General features: G+C 46.8%; 1 protein-coding gene across 9 annotated transcripts in view; it reads left to right on the top strand.

Annotated features, from left to right (window-relative positions):
- Window positions 1-11932, top strand: part of ATP2B4 (ATPase plasma membrane Ca2+ transporting 4) — a 117579-nt gene that overhangs the window by 95094 nt on the left and 10553 nt on the right. For all 9 annotated transcript variants that reach the window (XM_017851562.1, XM_017851556.1, XM_017851565.1 and 6 more), the window contains 5 exons: window positions 1306-1497; window positions 1958-2171; window positions 3221-3432; window positions 4642-4749; window positions 7847-8023. In XM_017851562.1, coding sequence (XP_017707051.1) covers window positions 1306-1497; window positions 1958-2171; window positions 3221-3432; window positions 4642-4749; window positions 7847-8023 — 903 coding nt within the window. The remainder of the gene's footprint in view (window positions 1-1305; window positions 1498-1957; window positions 2172-3220; window positions 3433-4641; window positions 4750-7846; window positions 8024-11932) is intronic.

The following is an 11932-nucleotide window of genomic DNA, read 5'->3' as shown; positions in this document are numbered from 1 at the left end:
AAAAAAAAAAAAAAAAAAAAGCGAGAGAAATAATATACATGATTCTAAAGTCAAACGTGCAAAACAAGGTATATTCATATAAATCTGGCTTCTACCCTCGTTGCCTTTGCCTTGTTGCTTACCTCTTAATTCAGTAGGTAATTTTTTTCTATCATTTTTGGTTTATTCTTCTGTTTGCTCCTTTAAAATATAATCAAATGCTGGCCGGGCATGGTGGCACATGCCTGTAATCCCAGCACTTTGGGAGGCCAAGGCGGGTGGATCACCTCAGGTCAGGAGTCCAAGACCAGCCTGGCCAACATGATGAAACCCCTGTCTCTACTAAAAATACAAAATTAGCCCAGCATGGTGGTGCATGCCTATAATCCCAGCCACTCAGGAGGCTGAGGCAGGAGAGGAGATTCACTTGAACCCAGGAGTCAGAGGTAGCAGTGAGCTGAGATCACACCACTGCACTCCAGCCTGGGCAACAGAGCAAGACTCTGTCTCAAATGATATAAATAAATAAATAAATGTAATATATTTATGACCTGCCCCCTTAGATAAGTGATACCATACCATAAACTCTTCTTTCTACCTTTCTTTCTCCACTTAACAACATAACTTGGAGATTATTTCATAATAGTAATTATAAAGCTGGGCGATATAGAGAGACCCCCATGTCTACAAAAAATTTAAAAATTAACCAAGCAGGATGAGCAAATGCCTGTAGTCTCATTACTCAGGAGGCCAAGGTGGGAGGGTCACTGGAGCCCCAGATGCAGAGCTTGCATTGAGCTGAGTGCCACTGCACTCCAGCCTGGACAAGAAAGCAAGACCCTGTCTCGAATGTTTTTTAATTTAATTTAAAAAGAAAATTTTAAACAAAGATGAAACTTCGGAACTGTGCTGCCATACTACTGCTCCTAGAACAAATGCAGAGTTTCTCAAAGGTGTCGGAATGACATGAGCTTAAATGAGATACTGGCAGTGGCAACAGAAATGTAAGAATTTGGAGGTAGAATAGACAGGATTTGCTCTCTACCTTTTAATTAGTTTCTAAGGTTGAGGGAGTAGGAGGGGAGGGTGCAGGGGATATCACAGAGGACTGTAATTCCCAGTCTGGGCTCAACAGTAAGGTTGGTGACATCAGGCCCCAGCCATCCTTTCTATAGAGTGACAGTGACACATTTGCTCTTTGTTTTCTTTTGTGTGGCTAGTGTGCCCTGTAGTATTTACACCGAAGTCTAAAGCTTCCTGGAGGTCAGGAAATGGAGCCTGGGCTTTATCCACTCCCTCACTATTTTCCCTCCCATCTTACCTCAGGGCATCGCAGGCACAGATGTAGCAAAGGAGGCTTCAGACATCATCCTAACAGATGACAACTTCACCAGCATTGTGAAGGCAGTGATGTGGGGACGAAACGTCTATGACAGCATCTCCAAGTTCCTGCAGTTCCAACTCACTGTCAACGTGGTGGCCGTGATTGTAGCCTTCACTGGAGCCTGTATCACTCAGGTGAAGGGGGTGTAGGTGGGCTGAGACGGGAGGGATGAGTCAGGGGCTAAGGAATATGAGGTGGAGGGTATGGTGTATTTACTGAAGAGTAAAGACAGGGTTTCCCCGTGACGTTGGGACAGGAGTTAGCTCTTCTAAGTCTGCTGTCTTCATCTGCTTATGTGGAATGATGGTAACTTACAGGCCTTCGCTTAGCACTTATGTGTCAGCCACTATAATAAGCATTTATATGCACTATCTGTATTCTTCAAAAATGACCTTGTGAAGTAGGTATTATTATCCCCATTTTATGGGTGAAGAACTTGAGGCTCAAGGAAGTTAAGTAAGTTTATCACAGTCACTCAGCTAGGAAGTGGCCAGATTCCAAGTCTAGGTGGGTCGTGGGAGCTGGGCCTTCAAAAGGGCAAAGGTGGGCTGGTTTCTGAGAAAAGCTAAAAGGACTGGTTCTTCTTCCCACCAGGATTCCCCACTGAAAGCTGTGCAGATGTTGTGGGTTAATCTAATCATGGACACTTTTGCTTCATTGGCCCTGGCCACAGAGCCCCCTACAGAATCTCTGTTGAAGCGGCGCCCCTATGGCCGAAATAAGCCTCTGATATCACGCACTATGATGAAGAACATCTTGGGCCATGCATTCTATCAGCTCCTTGTCATCTTTATCCTTGTCTTTGCGGGTGAGCCACTTTGGGGGTGGGCTAGCAGCTGGGGTGCTGGTTGGAGGTGGAGGCAGAGAAAGAAGGTAGCGTGAGAGCAAGCACACAGACCAGGAATAAGTGCAGCTTCACCTCCCAGTGCTTCCTGTGCTCTGCTACATGGTACATTATGCTACTGTATGTACTCATACAGTACTCTTGAATACAGACAGTACTGTGTGTACCATGTGTACTGTCTGTACTCAATAATAATTTTACAAGGTAGACTTTATTTTATTTTATTTTATTTTTGGAGATGGAGTCTTGCTGGAGTGCAGTGGCGCTAACTCAGGTCACTGCAACCTCCGCCTCCCAGGTTCAAGCGGTTTTCCTGCCTCAGCCTCCCGAGTAGCTGGGATTATAGTCATGCACCACCACACCTGGCTAATTTTTGTATTTTTAGTAGAGACGGGGGTTTCACCATGTTGGCCAGGATGGTCTTGATCTCCTGACCTTGTGATCTGCCCACCTTGGCCTCCCAAAGTGCTGGGATTACAGGCGTGCACCACCACACCCGGCCTATTTCTTTCTTATAGATGCAAAAAATTAAGCTCAGGTCCCATAATGAATACATAGTTGCACTAAAATTCAAACCTGTGATTGCCTGACTCCAGCGCACATAGTCTTACTACCGTGCTGCACTACTTGAGAGCAGGTATCAATGCAGCAAACTGAGAGGGAAGGTAAAATAAGTGAAGACCAGAACTAACATTTGAAATATGTAATAACTAGTACAACAATAAATTAGTCAGGCATGGTGGTGCACGCCTGTAGTCCCAGCTATTTGGAGGCTGAGGTGGAAGGATCACTTGAGCAGGAAGGTCCAGGCTGCAGTGAACCGTGATCACACCACTGCACTCCAGCCTGGGCGACAGAGTGAGACCCTGTGTCAAAAAAATAAATAACTAGTACAGCTCAGATATTGATCAATTAGAATGGACACCAGCCATAAGCAGTATAGCTGTACCAACACATTCTGACTTTTAGTTCAGACCACACTTAACCTCCAGTGCTTCTCCTCTCCCCACTAGGTGAGAAATTCTTTGATATTGATAGTGGGAGGAAGGCACCTCTACATTCACCACCCACCCAGCACTATACCATTGTTTTTAACACCTTCGTGCTGATGCAGCTCTTCAATGAAATCAACTCCCGAAAGATCCATGGAGAGAAGAACGTCTTTTCAGGCATCTACCGCAACATTATCTTCTGCTCTGTAGTCTTGGGCACATTCATCTGCCAGGTGTGATTCTATCTGCAGTTGGGGCAGGAGATCTAGGATGATAAAGGGCAGAAGCTGGGAGCCAGGGTTGCCTACATACCTAAGAAAAGGAATGAGGGAATTATGGGGACTGGGACAGGGCTCCCTACATACCTAAGAAAAGGAATGAGGGAACTGGGGGACTTTGGGATTCCCAATTTGCTTTCTTTTGCATATTGCTCTAGAATTGGAGCCCAGTGTGTTAAGAGCTCCAGTGCAGGGCAGCATGTTGACTGGAAATAAAATAATACTTCTAAAATCCTTTCATGATCTTTCTAAATACACAGAAATTTCACAGAGTGACCAGAAGAAGTGTCATTCTCTTCTAGTCCCTTTCTGTGGCTCCTGTCAGCCTATATGAAATGTGCATGCACATCTAGTATAGACTCTCCCTGTCCCTGCCCCTTTGTTCTGAAGGGCTTATGATAAAAAGTGTTGTGCAACTCAGAGAAAGAGAAGTAATGGGATACACATATGTTACATAGTCAGCCCAGCTTGCACTCCTCCGATACGAGACTATGAGCTGACTATGTAACAGAAGAGCTCCTGTCCCATCCCTCAGCAGGGTACCTCCCTTTACTTATCCCCATCCTCAATTCCTTTTTTTAAATTTAATTTTTAAAATGGAGATGGGATCTCACTCTGTTGCCCAGGCTGGTCTCAAACTCCTGGCTTCAAGCAATCCTTCTGCCTCCCAAAGTGTTACTGTGCCTGGCCTTTTTTTCTTTTCTTTTCTTTTCTTTTTTCTTTTTTTTTTTTTCTTTTGGTTTGTTTGAGACAGGATCTCTCTGTCTCTCTGTCACCCAGGCTGGAGTGCAGCCTCAATCTCCCAGGTTCAGGCAATCCTCCCACCTCATCCTCAGTTCCTCACTCCACCACTGTACCTTCTCCTTGTCACTAACTGGCTTTTAGTCACAGGAAGCCTCCAGCTCCCCTACCTCCTCCAGATCGTCTGTGAATCATAGTCACAGTAACTATGTCTGTCTCCCCGTCACAGTGCTCTGTAAAGGCTGTTTTTGTCTGTCTCCCCTTTGAGATTTCTTCTTTTCCCTTTCCCTGCAAGCAAATCAGGACTTGCACCCAAGGATCCTGAGGCAGTGGGATGATGTGGCTTTGGGGGCCTTAGCTGGAGGGCCAGCTGCCTATTAGTCTTATTTCCTTGATAGTGGGCTGCCCCTTTCTCTGTTCTAGATTTTCATCGTGGAATTTGGGGGTAAACCCTTCAGTTGTACAAGCCTCAGCCTGTCCCAGTGGTTGTGGTGTCTCTTCATTGGGATTGGAGAACTTCTGTGGGGCCAGGTGAGTACCAGCACACCCTCCTGGTGCATTCTCACAGCCTGCAGACCTCCCCTCCTCTACAGGAGATGGATCAAGCAACTGTGGAGACCCCCCAGCTCCTCCTTTTCATCTTCTCTTCTTTCCTCCCCACCCCCACTCAAGTTTTCAAGTTCTTGCCATCTCATAGGATCTCAAGGTGGAGTGATCACTTCAGAGGTTTCAGAATTCTTCTCTAACCATACCTGGAGATAGAAAAATCCCTTAGCTTCTCTGAGACAGAAACGAAACTTTTCAATGGAATTTTGCTACAAAAAAATAAATATAATAAGGGTCTTAGAAATAGAAGAGTTTACAAGACATGTATCTTTATTCTCCTGAGGCAGCAACCTGGCTGTGGGCTGCCAGGCTGACATAATTCAGGGCTCCCAGCCTCTTCTGTTTCTTGCCATGGCTTTATCTGGGTGGAAGCTTAACTCTTATCTGAGATAAATTCAGATTTACAAGATCTCTAGAGTAGCAGTGTGGCCTGTGGTTGGACTCTGGGAATGACTGTCTGGGTTTGAATCCAGCTCTCTTTTTTTTTTTTTCCTGAGACAGAGTCTTGCTCTGTCACCCAGGCTGGAGTGCAGTGGTGTGATCTTGGCTCATTGCAAACTCTGCCTCCTGGGTTCAAGCAGTTCTCTTGCCTCAGCCTCCCAAGTAGCTGGGATTACAGGCACCCACCACTGCACCTGGCTAATTTTTATATTTTTAGTAGATACAGAGTTTCACCTTGTTGGCCAGGCTAGTCTCAAACTCCTGACCTCATGATCTGCCTGCCTTGGCCTCCCAAAGTGCTGGGATTACAGGCGTGAACCACCGCGCCCAGCCCAGTTCCCTTTTTTTTTTTTTTGAGACGGAGTTTCATTCTTATTGCCCATGCTGAAGTGCAGTGGCACGATATTGGCTCACTGCAACCTCCCACCTCCCGGGTCCACGCCATTCTCCTGCCTCAACCTCCCAAGTAGCTGGGATTACAGGTGCCTGCCACCACGCCCAGCTAATTTTTTGTATTTTATTAGAGACAGGGTTTCACTATGTTGGCCAGGTGGGTCTCAGACTCTTGACCTCAGGCGATCCACCCGCTGTGGCCTCCCAAAAGTGCTGGGATTACAGGCCTGAGCCATTGTGCCCGTCTCCTTTTTATAAGCTGAGTCATCTTGGGCAAGTTACATAACCAATCTGTGTCTCAGTGTCTTCAACTTAGGAAAACAAGGTCATTGTTAATTAGTGAATCAGTTACTATACAGAAAAGACTTAGAATAATGTCTAATACCTTATAAATACTCATTCAAATTTTAAGCTATTAAGATTATAATAGTATCATCAAGTCTAATAGTTGCGCTTCTTCCTTAATACCACTTTACAAACCTCCCTCATCCTCCACTCTGGCCTGGGCTATGCCTCTCTTTACAGACCCCAGGTCTTTGCAAACAATCCCTTAGTGCCCAGCCACCCAGGTCATAGACACTTTGCCCTAACTGGCCTCGAAGAGCTCTTTCTGGAGCTTCAGGCCTCCCCCTCTAAACCTGCTAGTTATTTATTTTACACCTAGATGCCTCCCTGATTTTCTTCTTCTTTTCTTTTCTTTTCTTTTCTTTTCTTTTTTTTTTTTTTTTTTAAGAGATGAGGGTCTCAAGCCAGGCACAAAATGACTCACACCCGTAATCCCAACACTTTCAGAGGCCAAGGCGAGCAGATCACCTGAGGTCAGGAGTTTCAGACCAGCCTGGCCAATATGGTGAAACCCTGTCTCTACTAAAAATACAAAAAAAAAATTAGCCAAGTACGGTGGCACGTGCCTGTAATCCCAACTACTTGGAAGGCTGAGGCAGAATTGCTTGAACCCAGGAGGCAGAGTGCAATGAGCCGAAATCATGACACTCCACTCCAGCCTGGGTGACAAGAGTGAGACTCTATCTCGAAAAACAAAAAATAAAGAGATGGGGGTCTCACTGTGTTGCCCAGGGTGATCTCAAACTCCTGGGCTCAAGGAATCCTCCTGCCTCAGCCTCCCAAAGTGCTGGGATTACAGGCATGAACCACTGCACCCAGCCCTCCCTAATTAATGTCTGACCCAATTCCCTCCACCCTGTTCTTTTTGGTAAATATATATATTTTTTAAATCAGTGAGTTCCTAAAGCAGTTTTATGCTTTGGTAAAGCTTGGTTGTTTCACCTGTTGTTTGAAACTCTGTTCTGGCTCTTGCCTCACATGTGGTCATGGGGCCTTGATGCCAGACAGCAGCCTTCCTTCTGTATTACAACAGCTCTTTCCACATCCGGAAGCAGAGCTCTGGCATTCTTCCCATTTCAAAACACTTGACTCCATATCAGATTGCCCATACAGTCCCTCTTCCCCACGTGAGCCCTGGCTACTCCTCATCTTGTCTGGAAAGAAATGACTGACAGGTGCTGAGCTCACCGGGAAATTTATTTTGAATTTCAAGCCCAATGTACTGCTCCTTGTCTTGTGATAATACTCATGTGTCCCTTCTTCCATGGACTATCCCATCCACTTCCTCACCTCAAGCCCAAGAAAACTTTCGGTATCCTTTCACGAGAGTTTGTAACACAGAAACTACTTTGCATGTGGCAACTAAGAAAGGGGCCATTCATTTCCAATACCCTTCTCAACCCCTTGCCCATACATATACGATATCACCATCTTCTCCCCAGACTGTTTTCCCCCAGGTCCTGGTCTCTGTCCCTTCCTACTGCCTACCATGCAGTATAGTTCTGTTAACCTTAAAAGACAGATTGCAAAATGGAACAGAAGAAATGAGACAGAAAGAGAAAAATGAAGTATATGACCAGGCAGATGGCTGGTCGATTACTAGAATATAAGCTCTCTTTTGTGTGTGTTCATAAAGACAGAAAACCTTCCTAAGAGCCTGACCACTGGTGGGCACTTGGAGAATGCTTGCCTGGATGGATTCGTACTTCTGTCCACTGCTCTTCCAATGGGAAGCGTGGTAGGACAAAGAGTAACCTGCCCAAGGGCCTGGCTCATGTGAGTTGACTGACAGCTCTTCTCACACTGATTCTGATGTCTCCCTCTTCACTGCACTTGTTTTCAGTTCATCTCCGCAATACCTACCCGATCCCTGAAGTTCCTGAAGGAGGCTGGGCATGGCACCACCAAAGAGGAGATCACCAAGGATGCTGAGGGGCTGGATGAGATTGACCATGCTGAGATGGAGCTGCGCCGAGGCCAGATCCTCTGGTTCCGGGGCCTGAACCGTATCCAGACTCAGGTACTCTGATACTGGTCTGTCCTTCCCTTGGGAGAAGAAGCTTCCCATTTTGGAAGGTGTTGGGAGGGCAGCAGTTCTTGTTGGCCAGCATCTCTTCCCTTCCAAAGGCTCACTACTGATGGGCAGCCCTAGATCCTCAGCTTCAGGACAGATGGGCAAAGGGATCTGTGTGGGGTCCTCTGAGAGGAGAGGAGTCAAATGACCTAGACCAGGGGAGGCCATTAGCATAGTCCTTTAACTCTGGGTTGACCCTAAAGCCCACCCTGCTATCCTCTGTCAAATGGGCAAGCTTCAGCATAAGGTCTCTTATGCTGAAGGTCTCAGGTCTCTTATGTTCAGTTTTTCCCTCCCTTCAGAAGGAAGGAGTTAGACAATAACAATATGCCAACATACCCAGCATTCACTTAATCTAGCTTCCACACACTGCCATTATAGGAATAGATGCTATCTGGAAGGGTCTTTGTAAAAGAAACTCACCTTGTTATATCTCCCCCATTCAAAGTGTAAGGCCATGGTGGGGAATCTGATGGTTTCATGTGTAAAAATGACAATAGTCTATTGATGTCTGAGCATCTTTTGCAGGATTCAAACTTGCTTCCTGACAAGGAGGAAGCAATAATTTCTTCAAGCCTCTTCCCTTCTTGCAATTTCTGAAATGGGATAGAAGCCACCCCTGCTGCTCTTATATCCCCTGCCTATAGCCCCACAATAACTTTTTTTTTTTTCCCCACTTTCCATGCATCAATTATAACTACTTTCCCCTGGGTGAATGGGCTGGTCTAGGCATTGATAATTCTGTCTTCCCCTGCTCTCACCCCACATAGCTTTATTGTTTTAATCCTGAGATTTTCCATCTGAAAAACACTATAAATTCCAAGATCTCAAGGGTGGTCTCCAGAGAACAGGCGTATTTCTCTCTGCTGATTGGCTGGAGATCTTCTAAATAAGTTAATAAGTTTCACTGTCTAAAACTGGCCTTGCAAATGTTTTAGAAAGTTCCTCAGTCAGCCAGGTGTGGCAGCTCACACCTGTAATCCCAGCACTTTGGGAGGCCAAGGTGAGTGGATCACCTGAGGTCAGGAGTTCGAGACCAGCCTGACCAACATGGAAAAACTGTGTCTCTACTAAAAATACAAAATTAGCTGGGCGTAGTGGCACATACCTGTAATCCCAGCTACTCAGGAGGCTGAGGCAAGAGAATTGCTTGAACCCGGGAGGCAGAGGTTGTAGTGACCCAAGATCGTGCCATTGTACTCCAGCCTGGCCAACAAGAGCTAAACTCTGTCTCAAAAAATCAAAAGGCCGGGTGCAGTGGCTCACACCTGCAATCCAGCACTTTGGGAGGCCGAGGCAGGTGAATCACCTGAGGTCGCGAGTTCAAGACCAGTTTGGCCAACATGGTGAAACCCTGTCTCTACTAAAAATACAAGCCAGGCATGGTGGCACATGCCTGTAGTACCAGCTACTTGGGAGACTGAGGCAGGAAAATCACTTGAACCCGGGAGGCGGAGGTTGTAGTGACCTGAGACCACGCCATTGCACTCCAGCCTGGGTGACAGAGTGAGACTCGTCTAAAAAAAAAAAAAGAAAGAAAGTTCTCCAGTCAACCCCACCTCCTTAGTGTATACGAGAGATAGATGAAGTGAATATTCTAAACTACATACCTGGTAGGAACTTATCTCGTATAGGCAAGACAACAGATAGAAAAGTGGAAAAGAGGCCGGGTGTGGTGGCTCACGCCTGTAATCCCAGCACGTTGGGAGGCTGAGGCAGGCAGATCATGAGGTCAGGAGTTCGAGACCAGCCTGGCCAACATAGTGAAACCTCGGCTCTCCTAAAAATACAAAAATTGGCCGGGTGCGGTGGCTCAAGCCTGTAATCCCAGCACTTTGGGAGGCCGAGACGGGCAGATCACAAGGTCAGGAGATCAAGACCATCCTGGCTAACACAGTGAAACCCTGTCTCTACTAAAAAAATACAAAAAACTAGCCAGGCGAGGTGGCGGGTGCCTGTAGTCCCAGCTACTTGGGAGGCTGAGGCAGGAGAAGGGCATAAACCCGGGAGGCGGAGCTTGCAGTGAGCTGAGATCCGGCCATTGCACTCCAGCCTGGGTGACAGAGCAAGACTCCATCTCAACAACAACAACAAAAAATCAGCTGGGCATGGTGGTGGGCGCCTGTAATCCCAGCTATTCGGGAGGCTGAGGCAGGAGAATCACTTGAACCCAGGAGGCTGAGGTTGCAGTGAGCCAAGATTGTGCCATTACACACCAGCCTGGGCAACAAGGCAAGACTCTGTCTCAAAAAAAAAAAAAAAAGAAAAGAAAAAGAAAAATGGATTGCAGACTCACTCTGCACCTGACTATACTTCCAGGCGGGTGCTTTTTCTGTCTGCCAGATAAACATTCCAGGGTGCTGTGGCTGCCTCACCTATCCAGGGCGACGCAGCTCCCTGGGGACACAGGTGCTTCCTGGGGAGCCCTGAGCACTTCTCCATGTTGCTGGCCTCACATCCAATTGGGCAGGCATTGGAGTCCGGGCACTGCCTGGAGCTCACCAGAAGGTGCTTTACAGTGGTCCTTGGTTTGTCTCTCAGAGGGCTTGGTCACCTCTGCCGTGAGGCTGGACTGCAGCTGTGGTGGCAAGTGACCAGATGTCACTGAGCAGCCTGACCATGGTCTAGGCGGTGCTTGAATGCATCCACTTGGCTTCCTTTGGTCATTGAGTTTCAAGAAGACAGACTCCAGGAGGCGACTTGGCCAGGATCAGGCAAAAACAATCATGCCGAAAAAGTGGCGGAAAAGCTAGAAGCTCTCTCAGTGAAGGAGGAGACCAAGGAGGATGCTGAGGAGAAGCAATAAATTATCCTATTTTATTTCCTTTTCCTCTCTTTCCTTTCCTTTAAAAAAAAAAAAAAATTTACCCTGCCTCTCTTTTTTAGTTTGTTTTGTTCTTTCATTTTACAAGGGACATTATATAAAGAGCTGAATTTTAAAAAAAAAGAAAAGAAAAAGAAAAGTGGAAAAGGGCTAGGTAGGGAAACACTAGGGTTCCTTTTCCGTCTCTCGAGATCCTCCTCCCAGAAAGAAAAATTCCAGCGGGACCTGCACAAAGTGCCTCGTGGCATCCAGAGTCCCCATGCCCACTGCCTACCCCACCCCACTGTCCAGGCCGCTGAGTTCGAGTACCCATAGAACCTGGCGCCTTTGGCTCCCATCTCTAAAGCCCCCAGTGCTTTCCTGTGGGTCTGCTCTTTCCAAAATAACCTGTCTTTGCTTTTCTTTTCTCCAGGATCAAGCGCTGCTTCTGCTACATGATTTCTTTTCTCCTAGCCACGATTCCCTCAGTCCAGTGCCTCCGTGCTCCTTTCCAGTCTTCTGTCCTGGGAGGCTGAGATTTATGGGTCTTCCTTCCCCTCCACTACCAATTTCTATTTCCTTGACTATGCACCTCTCTATAAGGTCTTTTTGGTTTCACTGCCTACATAGCTTTAGGTATACTACCTTTCCCCATTGTTGGAGCATGAGGCAGTTGGGCCACAATGGCATTAAAGCCTAAAGTGAGGCTTGTTCAAGATGCCACCGTGACCAAATTCACACCATCCCAGGATGCACCTGACTCCGGAAGTTGATGAGGCTAATGATGCTAACGTGTACCTGGATCCCTGAGGTCCGCTCCCAACATCAGCCCTTCAACCTCAGCTGGGTTCTAACAAAACCCCCTGTCATCTGCACATTGATCTTTGTTGTCATTCTCATCATAGTGCTTTGGTATGGGAGGTGTTAGGAAACTTAGAGACTAGAATTGTGAGGGTTGGGACCTTGTAACTCCAACAAGCACCGAAGAAGGTATCTCTACAGTCCCTTCTTCTATGGAGCTGGAACCGCCACTCACGCCCCGCGCCCCCCCC

Source organism: Rhinopithecus bieti, unplaced genomic scaffold (genome assembly GCF_001698545.2).
Source record: "Rhinopithecus bieti isolate Rb0 unplaced genomic scaffold, ASM169854v2 scaffold_33903, whole genome shotgun sequence".
Classification (NCBI taxonomy): domain Eukaryota; kingdom Metazoa; phylum Chordata; class Mammalia; order Primates; family Cercopithecidae; genus Rhinopithecus; species Rhinopithecus bieti.
This window is presented reverse-complemented; position numbering and strand designations above follow the sequence as displayed.